The sequence below is a fragment of the Labeo rohita genome, chromosome 16, assembly GCF_022985175.1.
Source record: "Labeo rohita strain BAU-BD-2019 chromosome 16, IGBB_LRoh.1.0, whole genome shotgun sequence".
NCBI classification, from domain to species: Eukaryota; Metazoa; Chordata; class Actinopteri; order Cypriniformes; family Cyprinidae; genus Labeo; species Labeo rohita.
In genome coordinates this window covers 2976203-3000369 of record NC_066884.1, presented here as the reverse complement: position 1 = coordinate 3000369, position 24167 = coordinate 2976203, and the positions used below count along the sequence as shown (strand labels likewise).

General features: G+C 29.6%; 1 protein-coding gene across 2 annotated transcripts in view; it reads right to left on the bottom strand.

Moving 5' to 3' along the window:
* LOC127178252 (protein argonaute-3) overlaps positions 1 to 24167 on the bottom strand; it is a 43253-nt gene that overhangs the window by 6485 nt on the left and 12601 nt on the right. Inside the window, exons 2-16 of one of the 2 annotated variants that reach the window (XM_051130988.1) lie at positions 19292 to 19463; positions 19093 to 19213; positions 16902 to 17110; positions 14445 to 14581; positions 11960 to 12094; positions 11799 to 11886; positions 10047 to 10194; positions 8669 to 8788; positions 6418 to 6561; positions 5791 to 5924; positions 3777 to 3961; positions 3542 to 3701; positions 1363 to 1453; positions 1086 to 1280; positions 865 to 999 (exon numbers count right to left, since the gene is read on the bottom strand). In XM_051130988.1, the coding sequence (XP_050986945.1) occupies positions 865 to 999; positions 1086 to 1280; positions 1363 to 1453; positions 3542 to 3701; positions 3777 to 3961; positions 5791 to 5924; positions 6418 to 6561; positions 8669 to 8788; positions 10047 to 10194; positions 11799 to 11886; positions 11960 to 12094; positions 14445 to 14581; positions 16902 to 17110; positions 19093 to 19213; positions 19292 to 19463 (2174 nt within the window). The remainder of the gene's footprint in view (positions 1 to 864; positions 1000 to 1085; positions 1281 to 1362; positions 1454 to 3541; positions 3702 to 3776; positions 3962 to 5790; positions 5925 to 6417; positions 6562 to 8668; positions 8789 to 10046; positions 10195 to 11798; positions 11887 to 11959; positions 12095 to 14444; positions 14582 to 16901; positions 17111 to 19092; positions 19214 to 19291; positions 19464 to 24167) is intronic. The other variant, XM_051130989.1, reaches the window with a different exon arrangement.

Sequence of the window (24167 nt, the reverse complement as noted above, 5' to 3'; positions counted from 1 at the left end):
GTTTATTATAGTTACAAATAATTGGTTATTTGAAAAAAAAAAAAAAAAAAAAAAAAAAAGTACATTAACAAAATAAAATGGAAAAAAAAAACTTGTTTTATTTCAGGTAATTGCCAAGGCAACTTCTCATCTTCATTTTGTTAAATTAAACTAAAACAAAAATAAAATGTATTAAAACATGTATAAAACATGTTCTTTGTTAAGTTATCATGTTTTCATTGTTTTCATTGTGTTAGTTAGCTGTTAGTTTCATAATTTTTTTTTTTTTTTTACTTTAAGTTTATTTTAACTAAATGAAAATGAGAAGTTGCCTTATATATATATTTATATATTTATATATTTATATATTTGTTTCTTTATTTATTTATTTATTTATTTATTTTAAACTAAAACACACAATAATTATTAAAATTTTAACCTACATTAAAATAAAAAAAAAAGAAAATATTAAATATTAAAAACGTAATGTTCAATATTAACAAATACTATAACAGTCTCTTAATGATACAAAAATAACCCTGACAAAAACTGTCAGAATTGTGCAATTTAAGCTTGCAATTCTGAAAAGTCAAAAATGTCATGTTTGTTTCCGGAGCAGAAAAAAATAAATGACCGAGGCTCCTTTTTGGCACACTTGTGTATACAGCAGCTGTTAAGGGCGTTAGCGTTCAGAGAAAGTCCTGTCACGCATCGTTCATTGTTTTCACGACTGATCCTTCCTGTCACTTCCATGAACTCAATGCACTATGCATCTCACATTCTATGCATCTCACATCAGTTTCACATTCATAGGCGCTCTTTTATCATAACTTAAGATGAAAAAGCTTCTAAAAAGGCCGTGGGAGCCTCAGGGCACATACTCACCCTCTCGTTGCGATCGGCACAGAAGAGGCGCGTGTGATGACGTTTCTGCACCACTATGTACGTGATGCCGGGCTGGTACTCCTTCTCCAGACTGATACAGGCCTCTCGAATGGCCAGCAGCTCGTAATACAACACCTACGAGCCCAAACAGGATCAGGCTTTATTTTTAAATGTACAGGAAATGCTTTTATTAATGATGGACAAGCCAAATGAATCCAGACCTGTCTAAATTGGCCCTCAGACACGCCGTCCCTGTAGAAGATGATTCTGGTGGGTTTGTATCGAGTGGACTTGTAGAACTGAATGAGTAACTCTCGCACCATCGAGGCCAAGTCCTGAATCACTTCCTGTCTGGGTCTCTGGACGCGCACCGTGGCGCAGTACCTGCTGGGATGAGCGTCCATACTGCCCACCACCTACACATACACACACAAGAAGTCATTACGTTACTTAATGTTATAATACATGTTAAACCATTCAGACCTAAGCTTTACTGACCGCTGCAATGGAGGGTTTCTTCCCGTCTCCTGCAGGAGGATGTGTCACATCCGCCCCCAGAAAGATGACCGGCTGCTGAAACACTGACGGCCTGAGAGACAGCACATATAAACACAGTACATTAGCTAAGAGTTCATGAGCCATATTTAACACCCTCTCAAACCAGCCATTAGCATTAATACTGCATTGGATATTGTGTTTATGTCTGTATCTAATGTAGTCAGTGAATCAGGGTTTCCCAAAAGGGGGTTTATGAGTGAACTGCAGGGGATTTGTGATTTGATGAAAAGCAAATAATTAAAAGAGTGCAAACTTAAACCAGAATAATAAAAGCTAGAGGATTTGAATATTTAAAACTTTTAACTTCTAGACTAAAATAAAATTATAATTATCAAATGTACATTTTACAAAAATAATACGTTACATTTCTTTATTTTTAAAGAGTTAAATTTACTACTAAAATAATAATAATAATAATAATAATAATAATAATAATAATAATAATAACAACAACAACAACAACAACAACAACAACAACAACAACAACAACAACAACAACAACAACTCTCAATATTCCACCAAAATAAAAGCTAAATAATTTGTAACGTTAAAAGAATGAGGGTTTTAATATTTAATGGTTAAGCATTTAAGACATAAATATTACTATTTTAACTTGTAGTAACAGTAACAGCTTCATTTTTAGAGATAAAGCTACAACAACAAAAATAATAGTACATATTCCGATAAAATAAAAGCTAAATTATTTGATATGTTAAAAGCTTGAGTTTTAACACTTTAAAGTTAAGAATTTAAGACATAAATATTAGTATTTTAAATTGTAGTCTAAAATAAATTTATCAAATAGTTTTTTTACATTAACAGCAATAGCCTATTTTAGTTTTCATTTTTATAGTTAAAGCTTCTATAAAAATAAATAAATAACTAAAATAGCCAGTATTGCACCAAAATAAAAGCTAGATGATTAGAAATGTGCAGTCTAAAATAAACTATTATGTTGATCAAATATTATTTTTTTATTTTACAGTACAACTGTAATTTTCCAAGAGTAATAGCTTATATTTTTGTCTTATTTGAAAACTACTATTTAATGCTAATAATTAACAACAACAATTATTATTATTACTATTATTATGCAATATTTGATCTAATAACTCTAACTTTTTTTTGTCCAAGACATTCATCCCGATATATAAATAATATTAAAATAAAAACAAATTAAAAACACTTGCTAAAAAAGATAAAATATTTATCTGTTTACTCATTTGATCATTATATTATTTAATAATAATAATATTATTATTGTTACAGCAATAAAAATAAGAATAACAACAAAAACAACAACAATAATAATAATAATAATAATTATTATTGTTATGCAATATTTGAGCCTATAATAATAATAATAATAATAATAATAATAATAATAATAATAATCTTTTTTGTTCAAGACATTCATCCCTATACATACATAATATTAAAATTAAAAACAATCAAAAACACTTGGGAAAAACAAATGATTAAACATATATCTGTTCATTTGATCATTACACTATTTAATATTCATAAATATTATTATTATTGTTATAGCAACAAAAACAACAACAATAATAAATTTTTGTCCAAAACATTCATCCCTATATATAAATACATATAAAAAAGAAGCACTTAGTAAAAGAATTAAATATTTATCTTGATCATTATACGATTCAATAATATTATTATTGTTGTTATAGCAATAACAATAATAACAATAATAATAATAATAATAATAATAATAATAATAATAATAATAATAACAACAACAACGCTTTTTGTCCAAGACATTAATCCCTATATATAAATAATATTAAAATGAAAACAATCAAAAACACTTGCTAAAAAAAAGATTAAATGATCATTTGATCATTAACTGACATCATAGAACTGTGAACATGTATATATGTTGTTAAATTAATGAAATATTAACTTATCAAAGTTAACTTATCAAATATTTATTCGAAGTCCCACTGAAGTTTTATGTCAAAGGGGTACGGCTGACAAAAAAGTTTGGGAATCCACGCAGTACATAATAAATAATGATCACTGCTAGCAGCTGCCTGTTCAAAAACAGCCAATCAGCAGAGTCGATTATGTTAAGGTGGGGAAAACAGTTACAAACCGTTGGTGCGGGACCAGGATGTTGTTGATGCCGCCGAGTTTGACGTTGATTTTGAGGCAGAGGTTGGAGAGCGTCTGAGGGGAGGTTTTCACCACGTTCTTCACCTGAACACACTGAGTGGCCATTCCTAGAAGAGTGTCTCCAACACGCTTCACCTCCGCTGCACAAATCAAACGTGGGTTTATTAGTCTTAAGATGTTTCTCTGGAGGGCGGCTCTGTGTGGGACGTTCTTACCGTAGACGGGTGTTTTTCCGGGCAGGATGACGATGATGAGCTGCAGGCCAGAGTAGGTGTTCTTCAGGTGTCTGAACATGGGCTCCACGCTGTCGGCTCCCTGTGCGTATTTACAGAAACATGGCTGACCCTGGATCGGCATCCCGGCGTCCTTTGAGATCTTACGCAGCTGGTCGGTGAAACCCCTGCAGGGAGAAACGTAATTCAGAAACTTGCATGGAAAATACTAAGCATGGAAAATACTGCACTGTAGATTAGGGCCACACAATTAATCAAAATAAAATGGAAACTGTGAAATTGTTTACTGCAATAATCAAATCACAAAGGCTGTGATTTAATTAAAGAAACATATGCACTGTGTGTTTCAGAGTGAAGCACTGTATTGTGTTCTTACCTCCCTGAGGTTTTTCATCAAAATAAAGTTTGATGATTTATGGTTTGAAAATTAGATTAGTAATGTAATTTTACAGTTGTAACATAAAGCAATTACATTTAATTTACAATATAATGACATTATATTATTTTTTATTTTACAGTGAAGTATTGTTACTTATTTATATTGTATATCTTTTGAAATGTTTTATTCATGTCAAAATGTTATTATTATTATTTATCATTATATTATTTTTCTTAAATGCTCGACTTATTTATTGCACAGTGAGTTACAGTAGTAACGTTTCTCATTTGTTTTTATTTAGTCATTTTAATTTAGTATATATATCTTATATTTAGTATTTTTTTTACCCATTTAGTATAATTTAATACATTTCCCTATTTTTTTCTGATTTATATTATTACATATTATAATTTATTACAATAATTATAAGAAAAATAAATTCTATTAATATTATATTATATTATAAATATTATTCTTATTTTGAATTCTTGATTTATTTTACAGCAAAGTATTACAATGGTAAAATTTTGTATTTTTATTTATTTAGTATTTTAAAATATTTTATTATTCTTATTCTTCTTATTATTAGTATCATTGTTATTATTATTATTATTATTATTAAATACTCACATTTTTATTTAACAAATATTTATTTTGTTTTAATTTAGTAATTCCTATTATCATTTTTTATTATTTTACAGTTGTGATATAAAACAATTAAACTAAAATAAGGTTTCAATATAATAAAATTATTATATTGTTTGAATAATTTTATTTTACAGTTTAGTATTGTTACTACTATTTTTACTTATTTATTTTGCATATATTTTAAAACATTATTCATTTATTATTATTTATCATTACATTATTTTTATTACATACTTTATATTTAGTATTTTTGCCTATTTAGTATAATTCTGAATACATTTTTTCTGATTTATATTATATATTATAGTATATTATAATTTATTATAATAATTATAAAATAATAAATTCTAAAATAATATTATTACACCAAAATATTACATTTAGTAACAAATAGTAACATTTCTTATTTTTATTTAGTAATTTCTATTATTATTAATAGAATTATTATTATTATATTTATTATATTTTTTTATATTATATTATATTATATTATATTAGAATTATTATTATATTATATTACTATTATTATTATATTTTCTTTCTTATTTTATTTGACAGTGTATTATTACAAAATGTATGTGTGTGTGTGTGTGTGTGTATATATATATATATATATATATATATATATATATATATATATTATTTTATATTATTATTATTATTATTATTATTATTATTATTATTGTTAATTACAGTACTAGAAATATTATTTTATAGCAATGCCATTTTATAGCCATTTGTTTATGATATTTGTAAAAAAACAAAACAAAAACATAAATAAATAAAAAATTGGCCAAATTATGCAGGCTTGCAAACAACCACAGCAAACATGGATTTTTTTTTAAAACCGCATTTTTCATTTTATTTGAAAAACTGAAATGAGACTTTTGTCCCCCAAATTATGCAGCCCTGATACTTTTAAGTAGGAATCAAGTCAGTATTGAAAGTCAGTATGTCGTGGAGTCTTACTTGAGGATCTCTTCTCTGCACTGTCTCTGTGTGGCGAAGCAGGCGATAGCCCACATCTTGATCTCCACGCCGGTGTGAAACTGTTTCCCTCTCATGTCCCAAACTCCATGGCTGGGTGTGGCAACAGTGCGGTTCTGTAACGACAGCTCACGGTTGATCTGCTGCACAGGACGTGTGAGAGCACAAACACAGCAGCACACGACTAATACTGACACTGAACATGAGTGGAACTCATGAAAAAAACTGACCAGTGACTGAACTCAAAGAACTGTACAAGTACATCTCACATTTATAACAATAACATGTCATGAGTTACCATCGCCTCTTATTCTCCTGTAATTTAAAAGCATGTAAATGTAAAGGACTAAATCACACAAAACCATAATTCAATCTCAGACTATACAGACAGCCAAACTCTAAGATAATAAACATCCTTTTATTTTAAATTGTGCATACAATTATCTAGAGAAAAATCACTGCAAGCTTGTTTATTTTGGGAGTTATTCCACACACGCACACAACAGCAACAGCAGTAGTTAGGAGCCGTTAGTTCCTCCAGGAGACGAGCCGTTCATTCATTCAGACAGACAGACACAGAGAGATGTGGGTGATTGAAAGGAAGGGTACCATAAAGTGCTCTGTGCTCACCCTGCCCCCGTACTGCAGCATGGGCGCGGGCAACACGCGCCCCGTCACGTGGGCCATCTCGTCTCGCACCTTAAATTGGAACTCCTGCACAAACGGGTCTGCTTCATAGTTAGCGCTGCGCACCTGCAAACACAAACATAAACAGATGCTGACACATTCTGCAAGAACAGAAGGCAGTGGCAGAGCTGCCAATTAATGAAAATTAGTTTTTAACTAGCTTACATGACTTTTTTTTTTGTATTTGATTTAAATATACTGTTTAATATGTATCACATTCTTTTTTCATGCATTTAGATTTAATGAACCTACATAAAACAAAAACAGCATGCAACTTCACTTTGAAAAACACCAGATTGTGGCAGTAAAATGTGCTGTATGTTGCTTTTAATGTTAGAGCTGTTTCCTAAACCAATTCCTAGTGTAGTAATAACAGTAAAGGTCATTGCACAGCGAGTCTGAAATTTTTGCACGTTAAAAAAAAATAACAAAACATTGTTATTGTTAACTAAAACTATTCAGAATAGATCAAATATAAATATTATTAATTATAAATGTTAGGAGAAAAACTTAATGTTCTTCTGGCTAAACACAATTATACACACATATACAAGAAAGCCAATTAAAAAAAAAATAAATAAATAAATAAATAAATAAATAAATAAATAAATAAATAAATAAATATATATATATATATATATATATATATATATATATATATATATATATATATATATATATATATATATATATATATATATACAATAATAAATAATATAAGTTAAAGTACTACAATTACTAAAACAAAACCGGAACTAATGATTTTAAGATAAAAATATTTTAAAAAAAAAACCCTCAAAATTACTAAAACATAAATGAAAACTGAAAAAAAAAAAGTTAAAATAAAAATGTGTATATGTGTTAATAAATACTATAATTTCAAGTATTACAATTACTAAAACTAAAATTAAAAAATCTAAACACAAATAAAAAAAGAAAAGAACAAAAAGCACTACCATGAAAGCTGAAAACAAAAAATAAAAGCTAATTAAAACAGTAATAAAATTCCCTAACAAATAAGAACAAGTACATTTAAGCTTAAAAAGCTTATATATATATATATATATATATATATATATATATATATACATACACACACACACACACACACACGTTTTTTACATATATATATATATATAAAACGTAAAATACAAGTATAATTAAAACGGAAAATATAAAAATAAAAGCTAATTAAAAATATTAATAAATAAGTTGAAGTGCTACAATTACCAAAACTGAAACTGAAATAAAAATAAATTAACTAAACAGAATTAAAAAAAATAATAAAATAAAATAAAAAAATTAAATAAATAATTGAAAATTCCAAAAGCACAAACTTACAAAAGTTACTAAAAATTAAAATACAAAATTAAAAAAAAAAAAAAAAAAAATGCAAATATAAAAGCTAATTAAAAATACTAAATACTATAATCTATAATATACAAAAAAAAACACTAAAATATGTTAACAATTTAATTTATGCAGTCCTAACAACTGGTTAGACGGCAACTTTAAATACCCAGAATTCAGATTATTATGAGACAGAAATGAAGAACCTCTCCTGAGACTGACAAAACACGCAGGATGTTTTTCAGAAATGTTTCATGCTATGAGCCGAAGATATCCCAGCTCAGATCCTGCTGTACTTCTCAGTGTAAAAATACTCTCACCATGGTATTTTTAGCTCCGTCTCAAAGCGAGACTTTTTAGTTTTGGTACATTTCTTTGGCCTCGTCAGTTGCATTCCTCCCACGCTGCCTTTCCACTCCTGTTTGGGAGATTCTACATCTAAATGAAAAATCAGCCACGGCAACACTGATTCAGCGCCTGATTGGCTGTCATTTTAATAAGGTATAAAGAGCAGCGGCGCTTCAATCACGCCTTATCAGCTCAGAACTGACGGCAGTAACAGCAACAGCAGGAAGACTGTAAATCTGCAGGGAACGGGGTTAAGAGTTCACAAAGTGCTCTGGAGGGGAGATCGCAGCTAATCAGCTCACAATAAAGTCGTGGCTGACCTCTATTAACACAGACAGCACCCTGAACTCATTCAGATGAGCCGCATGGACAGCAGGAACATGAGAGGACAAGTTTAAACACATAGATGGTGTGGATGTGAATTATCATCCATGCAAATTAAGTGTATATGACTATAGATGTAAATGCCACTCACCAGTCTGCTGATCTCCTCCTGTCTGTCTGGTGCTGATCGTGCTGTGGCTTTGATCATGGTGGAGGTTTGATTATCTGTCAGTTTCTTGATGCACCGCTGCCCTGCTACAATATTGCACACCTGCCAGAATAGCAACAAGTAAACAGCATGAGAAGGTTATTATAGTTAACAAAAAACAAAACAAAAAAAAAAACATTAATTTTAATTAAAGCTGCAGTAATTTTGTTGTGCTGTCATTTACTAAAGTAAAAACATATAAAAATAAAACAACAAAATTATAAAAAAAAAAAAAAATCCAATGCAACATCTCATTTTCATGTAGTTTAACTTTAAGTAATTTTAGTAAAGTTGTAGTAATTTTATTGTGTGTTGTCTTATTTATTTATTTATTTATTAATTAGTTATATAGTTATTTTAGAACTTCAAGTTAAACTACATGAAAATGAAATGTTGCCTTGGATTTTGTTTTTGGATTTTAAAGTAAAGTTAAATACATTTTATTTATTCATTAATTTTTTTTTAGCATTTATTTTAATTTTAAGTTAAAATTAAATGCTGCCTTGGATTTTAATTTTATATTTTTAGTTTTTACTTTAATTTTAGTTAAATTTGTAGTAATTTTCTTGCGTGTTGTCATTTTTATTAAAGTAAAAAAAAAAAAAAAAAAAAAAAAAAAAAACAATAATTAAATAAATAAATAATTATATATATATATATATATATAAAAATAAAAATAAGTAATAATAATAATAATAATAATAATAATAATAATACATTTTTATGTTTTAGTTTTTACTTTAATTTTTGTTAAAGTTGTAGTGATTTCTTGTGTGTTGTCATTTTTATTAAAGTAAAAACTAAAAACATCTAAAAATAAAATGCCAAGGCAACATTTCTCATTTTCATTTAGTTTAACTTGAAGTACTAAAATTATAAAAAAAAAAAAAAAAAAAAAATAATATTAGTAATGTTGTAGTATTTTTTTGTGTTGTCATATTTAATTAATTTACTTTTTTAATCATTTAAGTACTTCAATTAAAGTGAAATGTTGCCTTGGATTTTATTTTTATATTTTTTTGTTTTTACTTTAATTTTATTTAAATTTGTAACAGTTTTCTTGTGTGTTGTCATTTTTATTAAAGTAAAAACAAAAGATATAAAAAAAAAAATCCAAGGCAACATTTCTCATTTTCATGTAGCTTAACTCGAAGTAATAAAATGACTAACATCAACATATTAGATAATAACAACAACAACAACAACAACAACAAGACAAAAACACACAACAGAATTGCTAAAACTGTATCTAAAATTAAAGTAACAACAGAAAATATACAAATACAATCTAATTAAAAATATGAATAATGACAGGACTGACCTCCAGGGGCAGGTAGGTGTGTTTCTGCTCCTGGCCCACCTGTAGGCAGGGCAGGTGGGGGTATTTGAGCTGCAGGTTGTACTTCTCTCTGAAATACTGAGCTACTGTTCGTTCTACAGTTTGGCCGTTCTCCAACTGCAAAGGGAACCTGGATGGAGTCAAGAAACATGACTTAACAACAAACCACCACTAGAGGGCATCAAAGAGCAGAGATAAACTGCTTACTTGTTTAGAACTACTCTTACTATTTCCGCAGTATGTACTCTGCATACTGGGTTAAAGATTACAAAAGTATGCAAATATCCTGCATGGAATGCGCTGAGGTCATGTGACAATGCAACATACCATGTTTACAGCTACAGTATGCATTGTTTCACATACTATATTATTTTATAGTTAAATTATTGTATTACAGTAATAAGAATCATTATTTATAATAATAATAGTGCAAATGCTTAGGTGATAATTATGAGAACATTTGTTTAAAAGTCATGAATACAATTCAGTAAGAAATACATAATTTTACAAAATGTATTCTGAAAATAAATAAATAATTCTAATGGCCCAAAACATAGATTTAAATTTTATTTATTAAAACAAATAAATATACAATATTCTGAATGTGGTATTCATTAAGGAGTTAGCATAAACATTCTTACTAAATGTATAAACAATTATTAAAATAAACTAAAATTTAAATGAATACTGACAAAAAAAAAAAAAAAAAAAAAAAAATCTAACTAAATATCTATCTAAACAATTCAGCATGAAATACATAATTTTACTAAATGTATGTTAAAATAAATAAATAAATAAATAAAGTAAGTAAGTAAATAAAATAAATAAATAAATAAATACATTTATTTTAATGGCCCAAAACATAGATTTAATTTTATTTATTTAAATAAATAAACAATATTCTGAATGTGGTATTCATTAAGGAGTTAGTATAAACATTCTTACTAAATGTATAAACAATTATTAAAATAAACTAAAATTGAAATGAATACTGAAGAAAAAAAAAAAAAAAAAAAAAAAAAAATCTAAATATCTAAACAATTCAGTATGAAATACATAATTTTACTAAATGTATTTTAAAAATAAATAAATAAATACATTTATTTTAATGGCCCAAAACATAGATTTAATTTTAAAATCTAACTAAATTCCTATCTAAATACAAATAAATACTACAATCTATAATAGTATATAAGTAATACTAATAACATATTGTCTATTAGTACTAAAATTAATCAATTTTAAACAAATATTTTAAATCAATAAAATGTCATGTGTTAACACTTTAGGTTGTATTAATTAAGACTGCGGCTATACAGCCAGAATTCAGATTATATGAAAGTTTAAAAAAAAAAAAAAAATAAAGAAAGAAACATGCAGGATGTTTGTCAGAAGAATGAATGAATAAATGAATAGATTAATAAATTAATAAATAAACATTTTAATAAAGAAATAGAGTCAAAAAATAGATAGTATGTTATTCAGAGCATTGTTTTACTGAGATAAACGTGCTCTACATAAAATAAAATAGCTTTTATTAGGCCACTAATATGATGTATGTCATGTAACGTGTCAATTTATATAAAATTTTGACTTTAGGCATAGAACTTTTTTATTACCGAGTTCACCTAAAATCAAGTCAAAATTTATATTAAAAAAATGTGACTTTGCCCTCTGCAATCAATACGAAGTATCGTCATAACACGCTTCACTTCCTCTGACGGTTTGACTCACGTTTGGTGGCTGGCGGGGCGGCGGGTCACATTGCAGACCCGGTACTTCCTCCGCATGGTTCCGCAGTGTGTCACCTCCACCTTCAGACCTGCACACAAACCAGCCAATGAGAACGGGACGAACACACACACATAAACACACATGAACACGCGCACACGTACCTTTGATTTCTTTGGTGAATTTGACTCGGTGGGAGTCGGTGAGGGGGCGAGGCTGCTCGTCAATGTTGTGGATGTCCAGTACCTCACACATGAACTGAATAACTGGCTGTGCTTTGTAGAAAGCCGTGGCTGACACTGCAAGAAAAAAACGGATGAAAACAGTCAAAATTATAATTTAAAATCTACTATTTTAATACCTCCTATGCAGTAAAAAACAACAACAACAAAAAAAAAGACCATTTATTAGTGGTGTGGAATCATGATTTTTGCACAGGCAAAAACTACACACATTTTCTGTCAGGATAAATGTAAGATTTTAGGACCTTTTTTAAAACTTCAAAACTGTTTAAATGGTTCAAAAATATATTTAATTTTATTCAAATACATAAATAAATAAATAGTATTCTGAATATACCATTCAGAAAGTACTTTTTAAAGTCAACTTTAAAAACTTTTAAGAACTTTTTTTAATTGGTTTATGTACTAATATTTTTTAATTGGTTATGTACTAATACATACAAATTAGAGGTTGACCGATTTTGGATATTGCTGATATGATAATAATGTGTTTAAAGGAAGGCAAGGAAAAGACTGTGTTGATATTAGTAAACTCATTAAACTTTAACTAGGACTGCAAAATGATCACTTGATGACTAATCACGTTTAAATTAAAGTTTGTTTACATATTATACATGTGTGTACTGTGTATATTTATTATGTATATATAAATACACATAGATACATGTATGAGGCCTAATGGTACATGTATGAGGCCTAATTTGGCTTGTGGGTTCGAGTCCCAGGTCTGGCAGGGATTGAAGGTGGCCACAATATAAACAAATGTAAATATATATACACATACACATTTTTAAATACATACATGTATGCGTGTATTTATATATATACATAATAAATATATACAGTACACACATACAATACGTATAAAAACAAAATTAAATTCTGAATGCGATTAATCGTTTTGCATCCCTGTTTTCAATAAAATGTGTTAAATAATGTTCTTAGTCCTTCCTGTGATGGGCACAGCTACAAAAGTTTGTTAAATTTAATGCCTGATACAGTTTGCATAACCAAAAAACTAAATATTTCTTAAAAAAAAAAAAAAAAAAAAAAAAAAAAAAATTCCCCAAAAAATAAGAGGTAAAATATGCACAATATATTACAATAAAAAAAATCCATAAAATAAACTTTGTCTGAAAAGTTAGTTTAAAAAAAAAAAAAGTTACAAGTTGGAATGAACTCAAAACTAAAATAAATAAATAAAATAAATAAATACATGTTTTTTATATATAAAAAGTAAATAAAAGTAAATAAAAAATGCTTTGTAATCTTTAATCAAAATATCAGAAATTCTGTGATACAATTTTTTTTCTTGCTTAATTGCTGTTTCACTTGAAAATACACTACCATTTAAAATTAGATAAAAAAGGATGTAAAATACAGTAAAAACAGTACAATTCTGAAATATTATTACAATTTAAAATAAGAGTTATCCAAGTCAATATGTTTTAAAATATAATTTATTCCTGCAATGCAAAGCTAAATTACTTAAAAAGTAAACAGTCATAATTATGCTCCTACGTTTAAAAGGTTGCATTAAAAAAAAAAAAAAAAAAAAAAAAAAACTTGAAAATTCGTAAAATTCAAGGTGACATTTACAAGTAGAATGATTCATTTATTAGAATGCAATAAGTAAACTATGTGTTTAAATATTTATGCTTCAAACTGTAAGAATAATATAATTATTTATAAGCCTACAATAATCTGATAAGAGTTTTGTTATACCATGTAAGACTTTTAATGACTTTACATTTTATTGAAAATAACATTAAGACTTTTTAAAGACCTGTAAGAAGCTGGTTTTCTTCAAATGTAAAATACACTTAAAACAAAGATGCAACATGGCTTGTATTTGACAGGTGAACGGATCAACACACGATTGTCCACTTTTACATGTTAGGTCATCTTTATCTTGTACTAATCATTTCTAATTAGACTTTACAAGACTTTTATCACGCTGAAATATCTAGATGTCGTTCTTTATTAGTCCTGTGAGAAAACATCTACACAAATGTTGACGTGAACTCAAAGCCAATGCGTTTGCGCTCTTTCTGAGCCCATTCACTCCATTATAAGTGTTACAATGAGCCAGTGAAAGGAGAGACGATTTCAGACGGTTAGACTTTTCCCTGCCCTTTAGTTGGGAGGGGACGGATCAGCCGACGCAGCCAATTGAATTGTGGGAGTCTGAGAGAGCGGGAAAACACGCAGACAGGGGGACACAGAATTGGTGAACTTAGAGAGACAGAAAGAGCGAGAGAGACTTGTTTAACACCCCCCTTCAATCAAACAAACCCCCACCCGCCATCTTTCAGCCCATCATCCCCTCGGCAACAGCACGAGCGGTTCCCACACTCTGTGCGAATACACATGCTAAGCCCCGTCAGGAAAGTCAAAGAGTGCACACCGTCAATGTTGAGCATCATCTTCCACATGGCTGGCCGAACAGACTGGTGGAAGCCGAACCACACCTCTCTGCCTCCACCCAGAGGATGGTCGTAGCCCTCCGGGGCAGAGAAGAATGAGCGGCCTACGGGTGTGTACCTGAGAGAAACAACACAGACAGAAAACATCAGCAGGCAAAATAGGGGCTATAATATTAAAGGAGAAGTCCACTTCTAGAATAAAAATTTACAGATAATGTACTCACCCCCTTGTCATCCAAGATGTTCATGTCTTTCTTTCTTCAGTCGTAAAGAAATTGTTTTTTGAGGAAAACATTTCAGGATTTTTCTTCATATAATGGACTGATTTGGTGCCCCGATTTTGAACTTCCAAAATGCAGTTTAAATGTGGCTTCAAATGATCCCAAATGCAGTTGTAAACCGAGGAAGAAGGGTCTTATCTAGCGAAACGATCGTTTATTTTCATTAAAAAAATACAATTTAAATACTTTTTAATCTTTGTCTTGTCTTACTCTCTATGAACTCTGTGTATTTTGGTGTGTGTAGTTAGGGTATGTCGAAAAACTCCAATCATATTTTCTCCCTCAACTTCAAAAATCATTTCAAAATCACCCTAAATCGCTGCAGAAGTACAGACCCAGTCTTTGCAAAGTGAACATGCAAAGAAGATCAAACACCCTTAACAAAAAAGGTAAAACAGTGATATAGGACGATTTTAAAGTTGAGGAAGAACATGAGATGGAAGTTTAACCCCCTAACCCTAACCCTAACCCTAACCCTTTTTCGACATACACTAACTGTCATGAAATGGACAAAAACAGTTCAGGCAGAGTAAGACAAGATGAGCGTTTGACATTAAAAAGTATATAAACTGTATTATTTTTATGAAAATAACCGATTGTTACGCTAGATAAGACCCTTCTTCCTCGGTTGGGATCGTTTACAATTGCATTTGGAATCGTTTGAAGCTGCATTTAAACTACATTTTGGAAGTTCAAGACCATATCAGTCCATTATATGGAGAAAAATCCTGAAATGTTTCCCTCAAAAACTAATTTCTTTTGTGAAAGAAAGACATGAACATCTTGGATGACAATGGGGTGAGTACATTATCTGTAAATTTTTGTTCTGGAAGTGGATTTCTCCTTTAAGGACTTTTCAAGCACTACTTTTTTTTTTTTTTTTTCAAGGACTTCAATCATAGATCTTATCAAACAATGTCTTCTCTTTTAAATTAAAACCACGGTTAATTTTCGTAAGGGAATCGTAACTGTACTGCCTTAATGGTTTGATGTTTTCGACGGTTTAATAACTGCTTTTTTTTATCTGCAAAAAATTTTCATGAAACCACTCCAAAATCCTGATATCAAACAAATGATTTGCGATACACAAACCCACTCCGAAGTTCTGATGTGAAGCAAAGGATTTGCCAACCTCCTCTGAAGTTCCAACTTAAATCAAATGTTTTGCGATATGCAATCTGAAGTCCCGCTTTGAATCAAATGATTTGTAATACGTGATCCAGTTGGAGCACTTCAAGACAGTGAATCACTTTGCGGCACAATGGTTTAACTGATTCAGAATTTCAAAAAACTCAGTTTCACCCATTACTACGTGCTTTTTAAAATCGTGACAAATGTCAAAATTCAAAAATGATTGGCTCTTTTAATTTTATCTGTTTTTTCAATGAATCGCTTGAAATGAATAATCAAAGTCACAAGTTCAAATCAATCGGAGCAGTTCCAGCATACATGACTCACTCAAGTTATTTGGTTCATCTATTCTTTTTGCGTCTTCAGCCATGTTTACACGTGTGTTCATTTGCCAAAAACATAACTTTTTATATTAAAAAAAAAACAAGCAAGCCTGTCCAGATTCATGTAATTAGTTGTAATTAGTTGTAATGTAATTAGTTACCTTTTTAGGGTAATGCATTACAATACTGTAATGCATTACTTTTAAAGGTACCTTTCCCCAACACTGCACATGATCCTTTAGAAATCACTGTAATATGCTGATTTGCTGCTTAAGAAACATTTCTGATTATTTTTAAAATGAAAATAATACTTAATGAAATTAATACTTTTTTTTTTTTCAGGATTCTTTGAACATAAAGTTCAAAAGAAAACAATGTATTTGAAATAAAATCTTTTGTAACATTATAAATGTCTTTGTCACTACTGATTAATTCAATGCAGAAAAGAAACTATTAATCTATTAACTATTAATATAAACTGATCTCCAACCTTTCAACTCTAATCAACAGTAAAGTTGACTGCAACATTCATTTCATGCTAACTTTAAGTATAATCTGTTTCCACAGACCATTTGCTTTGATATTTTGCATTACACATTGTGTTCAAATAGCTTGAGGTCACTGTATAACAATAAAAATATATGACCTGAACTATAAATGTAGGTGTGTCAGGGTCACCAGCTTGTGTTTATCTGAGACTCACTTCATGGAGGGTAGATGGCGTAGCACCACATCCACAGCGTGAACTGGGTTGGTGCTGATTGGCTTATCCAGCTCCAGCGGCTCCGGCATACTGCGTCCAGTCAGTACCTCGTGCAACAAGTGCCAGCTCACCAGGGACACGAATTTAATAGTGACTTTAAAGGGTCGGTCTTTACCCCCCTCCCCTGGCAGCGTAACGTCCAGATCCACCTGTGGACACACAACACACCATGCTCATTTGCAAAACAGGCCTAATATTAGATAATTTGATGATGCAGAGTTTAAAGATACCAATTAAAAAAATTGCTATGTACACTTTTTTCTCAAAATAAAATAACGAAAGTTGTCAAAAATCAAGTTTCAGCAAAGGAGTAGAAAAAAAAAGTGAAAATCTGGATTAGGCACAGAATAATGTCTTGAAATAATGTCTTGATAAAAGTGCTCACATTTGAAAATGTAATGAGAATTAATTAAAAAAAAAATAAAGTAAATTATGTCAGAATAAGACAGGAATCACGTAAGGGAGAGTACAAGATTTCTACACCTTACTAATGATCATCAAAAGCAAAAATCCTATGAAATGCACCAAAAAAAAATGATACACTCAAGCAAAACAGACACTATTTTTGGAATCAGCACCACAAAATTAGAACAAAATAAGAACAACTAATGGATTTAATTCAGCAAATATTGTGCAAGGCAGTGTTATTAACTAAAACGTAAATGACAGAAAACAAATAGAAACATTAACTGACAAAAATGCAACTACAAATTAAGTTCAGTTATAAATTTCTCATATTCGTGTAATTTAAATTAGTTTAACTTTAGTTTAATATCTAACATAACTAAAAATAACATAACTAAAACTTAAATCACATTTTTACATAATTACAAACATTAAAAAAGTAATAAAAAGTAATAAATATGACAACAAAGCAACAAAATGATATATCAGTATCAGTGATGCTAAATCTCAGATCTGCAAATTTTAATTATTTCTAATCATTGCATATTCAAGAAATATTCTTGATATGCAATGATTATGCTAAAATTGCTAAAACTTTGTGAATATCATGATGATTTTAATATCCACATTTATTCCCAAAATGTGCCACTGGGTAATAATTTTTGCAATAAAACAAACAAAATTTTGAAATAAAAAAATATTTCAGCTAGTTGTCAAGGTAACATTTTTATTTTCATTTAGATTAACTTGAAGTATTAAAATAACTGAAACTAAATATGCTGAAACTTAATAAAAACAATACGGATATATCTAATGAATAAATAAATCAGCCAAAAACCACCAAGCAACATTACTTAAAATGAAAAAAGAAAATATAAAAATCTAATTTAAATAAAAAAATAAATAAAATAAAAAAAAGATAACTGTATATCAATGATCCCAAAATGACACTGCAATTAGTTTAACTTTAGTTTAATATCTAACACAACTAAAAATAAATTAAAACTATATTTTTCCATAGACATTAAAAAAGTAATAATAAAGCAATAAAAGTGACAACAAAGCACAACAAAATTACTAAAACAATAAAATAAAAATGGAAATCATAATATAAAAATAAAATCTAACCCAAAATGTAATGTAATGTGTATGTATCTATATCTATCTATCTATATCTGTCTATATCTGTCTATGTCTATATCTGTCTATGTCTATATCTGTCTATGTCTATATCTATATCTATATCTATATCTATATCTCTATCTATATCTCTATCTATCTATCTATCTATCTATCTATCTATATATATATATATATATATATATATATTATATATATATATATATATATATATATATATATATATATATATATATATGGCAAGGAACACCAAACAACAACATTACTTAACTAAAAAATTTACATGAAAAAAGAAAATAGAAAAAAATATATTTAAAAAAAAAAAAAAATTATATACAATATAATTGTATATCAATGATACTAAAGTAACACTGCAATGGGCGATTTAAAAATAAATAAATAAATAAATAAAAATGTAAAAAAAAAAAAAAATCATTTGAACTTAAGAAATATTCTTAATATATACATGCAATTTTTGTGACAATGTGTAACTGATGAACTTTGTGAATATCATGTGTCTCTGGATAACAATTTGTGCACCTAAAATGCATTCTAGCTTGCATCTCACTATGTTTTGTTCACTTACCCCCGCAGGCGCCACAGGCAGTGGGTTGGCGGTGTAGAGGCTTTTCTTCCCATCATAAACTGGCCTTCGATCCCCAAAGATGGTGACTTTGAAGTGCTGCACCATGGAGTCCACAACCTCCCTGCAGAGACAGCGCTCATCAGGAAGATTCTGTCATAGGTCATTCATAAGCTTTGAGCAATTCTCCCACACAGCCTACCTGTTCACACGGCGTGGACACTTCTCAGGCTTGATGTCGACCTCATACAGGTAGACATCCATCTTGGGGATCTCCACCTGGAAGCAGTTGGCCAGCAGCTTGATGGGTTTCCCCACGGTGCCATAGCCGGGCCTCCGTGGCACGGAGAACAGGGACTGGGCCCCAACGGCTCCTGAGAGGGACAGAGTAACAAAACGTTACATACTTTCGCATTTGCAACTAGCAGTAACATCACAGGTGAGGCAAAGTTCAAAACAACAACAAAGCAAAATGAAACTAGATGGTTCAAAGCCTAATCACTCCCGTTATATAAAGAATGGATGCGTCAACATTTCAAGCACCTGATGCAACACACATTCAGCAGTAGGACTATTTTTGCTGCAGTGGAACTTCAACCTGCGCACAAACTGATTAATGCCATTTTATTTTTAACTGTTTAAATATTAAAATAATGATCTTTTTATATATAGTAATTACATATTTAAATAAAATAAATGTATAACAATTTATAAAAATAATAATTATCAAATATTAGTATATTAAAATTTCATTATCATGCAAATGAAATAATAATGTGTTTAATTAATTATAATAATTATTATCAAATATTAGTATATTAAAATTTCATTATCATGCAAATGAAATAATAATGTGTTTAATTAATTATAATAATTATTATAATTACATAATTCAAAACATTACTACATTACATTATCACAACATTATTATTATTATTATTATTATTATTATTATTATTATTATTATTAAAATAATAACTGAATTACTTTAATTGTGTTTTTTCTTGTAAATTTTTTGTGATTTAAAATGCAATAAAAATTTAGCTGTGTTTGTTGTGTTGTGTGCAGCACAATTTGTCCAATTATATATTTTTTGTAATTGCATACCAATAATAAAATAATAATAATCATAATAATAATAATAATAATAATTATTATTATTATTATTATTATTATTGTTCAGAAAAATATAAATATTATAAAACAAGAAATATCACTATTGTAATATTTTACTATAAAAATAAAAAATGAATTCACTCTTTTGTCTTAATTAAACTCGTCTTTTGTCATTAAGCGCTTTTGATTACAACTATAATAATAATAATAATAATAATAATAATAATATTTAAACAAATATTTTTTTCTTGAATTCTTGATTTATTTAACAGTGAAATATTACAATAGTATCACTTTTTTATTTAGCAATTTCTATTATTTATTTTGTATTTTAAAATTTTTTTTTAAATACTTAATTTATTTAACAGTAACATTTCTTATTCTGTTTTAATTTAGTAATAGAATTTTTATATGTATTATTCCTATTATCTTTGTAATAATAATAATAATAATAATAATAATATTATATATATATATATATATATATATATATATATATATATATATATATATATATATATATATATATATATATATAAATTTATTTGAAAGTATATTTGTGGGGTTTTTTTGTATTTTATATTTCGCATTATTTTACTAATATAATTTAACAACATATACAAGATACCTTGTAATAGCATAAAAATGCTGAATCAAATTACATTCAGTTTTAATGAAACTTCTCAAAACAATGAATAAGACTTGCAAAAAGTCTGTGTCAGTTCTCAAGTCAGCAGAAATGTTGGCCAGTTCTGTGTTTCAGCAGAAAATGGTAACGACGAGGTCTAACGGCTGTGTGTGCACGTGGCAAAGACGAAAGCATTGCTCTGAACAGACGGCTGGTGCCTACAGAGAGAAGCTGAAAATTTAATACCAACTTCATGACTGAGTTTGACAGTGATTGCAGTTAATGATTCCCTGACTGTGAGATGCCCAGGGCGCACTAACAGATTCATCGCACATAGCTTCCATTCGTGGGCCTCGTAAGAAGAAAAACATCAGAGTTCAGCAACTTTGCGGAGGACTACAAGGAAAGAAATCACAATAAACAAAAGTGACGATGATGCTCAATGAATCAAACGCTGAAATGGGATGTCTTACCCATGAGTCACTTTAGCGCATGTACAACAGTTGTATTAAACTGAACCTCAAGGCCCACACAGTTACAACTGGCCACACATGCTTATGTTTTTGTGGATGTCTCATCTCCTATGTTCAGTAATGGGCAGATGCTAGATTGGCCTAGGATTTCATCATTCATTCAGAGTCACCAAAAGAGTCACTAAATCAATACCTTGATCTAAAGAGACTATTGAATGTGAATGGGTGCCGTCAGAATGAGAGTCCAAACAGCTGATAAAAACATCACAATAATCCACAAGTAGTCCACCAATTTACATCTTGAGAAGCCAAAACTGTCAGTTCTGTTTACACTCAAACAGTCCAACATGTTCTGGTTCAACCAGCGGTGTTTCAGTAAACCATCACTAATTTCGCAATCCCATTTGCTACTAGTGGAAATGACAAGCTGTGCCTTTAAAATGACAACCCAATGTGTCAAAACACAAGCTGTCTGGCTTCAGCAGCAGCAGCATCTAACAAGATTCTCGTAACGAGACGCTAAAGTTTACAGAAGGTTCAGTCCGGCGTTACCCGCCAAACGGCCTGAGATCTGTCTGAGCTAAACGAATGTCAGGCTGAGAGTGATTCATCCTGCTTTGACTCATAACCGCTGCTGAAGAGGCCAGTCTTCAAAGCCGAAGAGAGCAGAGTCACGGTTAAAAAAAGCTTGAAAAACAAGAATCGCTCAGAGAACCTGGCGAGGGTCAGACTGAATCATTAGCGGCTGTGTTTAATAGAGCACAACCGCCGGCTTCCAGGAGTGAAAACCTAATAGAGAAATTGATTTTTAGTGATAATGTATAAACCCTTCAAGACAAACCTAGCATGAAGAGGCTGTGCTACAAAATAATCATTATTCATCTTGCTTTATGTGCTGTGTGCTCTGTCAATATAATTTATCAAAACTAATATATATATATATATATATATATATATATATATATATATATATATATATATATATATATATATATATATATATATATATATATATACACATACATACAGATAGAGATAGAGATATATATAATTATTATATTTATAGTATATTATTATATTATATATATTATTTATTTTATAAAAAATAATCATAAGAGGTAAGAATTAAAAAAAAACAAAAAAACAATAGTATAAAACAAAAAAAAGATTTAAAACTAATTAAAAGGAATAAGAGGGGAAGACTGAGTGCAAATTGAATACATTTTAAAATGAAAAAAAAGAAAGAAAAATGTATTTATTGTATTAAAAATAAAAATATAACCATGACTATAGATTACTCTTTTCAACATTTATGATAATAATAAGAAGAAATGTTTCTTGAACAGCAAATCAGCATATTAGAATGATTTCTAAAGGATTATAAATTAAATTATGAAAACTAAAAAAAATAATAATTTATTATAATATTATATATTATTAATATATTATGAAAAAATAATTTATTAATATATTGAGTGCAAACTGAATACATTTTAAAATGAAAAAATAAATAATTAAATTTAATTAATTAATTTAACCATAACTATAACTATAGATTACTCTTTTCAACCCTGATAATAAGAATAAATGTTTCTTGAACAGCAAATCAACATATTAGAATGATTTCTGTAGGGTCGTGTATTAAATAAATCATGGGGAAAAAAACAATAATAATACTATTAATAAATTATGAAATATATTAAAATAGAAAACAAGTATTTTAAATAATTAAAAAAAAATTAAACTTTATAAAAGTCAAAAGTTTATATCATACAAAAACTTCAAATACATTGTAATATTTGCAATCAATTAAAATCATATACTGGAGGTTTATATATTACACCATGGCTCTTTGACAAATCACTCAATTAAAGTAGCTTTGGATAAACATCTGCTAAATACATAAGCGTAAGTGTAATTAAAAATGCTTCATGGCATACTAATTCATGAAAGACAGAATCTTGTACCTTAGTCTTATTTTCTGACTAAGCCTTGATTTAAAAGTTGGGCTTCATCTTAGACCTGATTGGTTCAAATGGCCATAAAAAACAAATAGAAAAAATATATCCGGAAGCAAGCAAAAGTGAATACTCGTTGTTGCATGGCTGCTCTGTCAGGAAGCAGAATCCCTTTTTCACCTGGTGGGCCTCTTATAGCCAACACAGGCCAGTCTGAGAGACCCCAGCCTTTCACACGCAGCCAGACGAACAGGGGGGTCCGAAACCCCAGACGACGGCGTCTTTGTCATGGAAATCTCCCTGCCTCATGCAGACTGATAACGATTCGGTTTTACGCCGAACGCAGACTCGCGGATGTCTGCGCACGCTCCGCCGGACACATTTGGATTCAGACCCAGGCTTGAGGGAGTGACGGGGATCTTGAGAAATTTGCGAGCCGCGCTAGGAGGGGGTGGAAGAGGAGGCAGCGAGGCCAGAGGACGCCGCATTTCATCCTCCGCACATGCAACCACACACTGTACTCTACAAATGAGTCATTACGCCACACTTCCTTGACTCTGGTCTCAGGGCAGAGCTTATTTTCCCACCGCCGCCCACTCGCGAGCATACGTGCTGCGCTCGCTCGCTCACTACAGCGTCATCTCTGTTGAGAGGGAAATGTAGCCAAGCGCCAAGGCCGCGCAGATAAAGGAGGGAGAGAAAGCAAGAATGAAACGTGCAGAGATCAGAATCAGCCTGTCGTAAGAAATTGTCAGCCGTGTAAGCTTTTGTGCACACTGGACGTCAAACATACCAGTATTTTGACACAGAAAAACACTAATCAATAGCACGGGTAAAACGGACTCAACAAATCAGTGCTTCCTATTCACTATTAACTTCATAATAAATCAAAAATATTTTGCA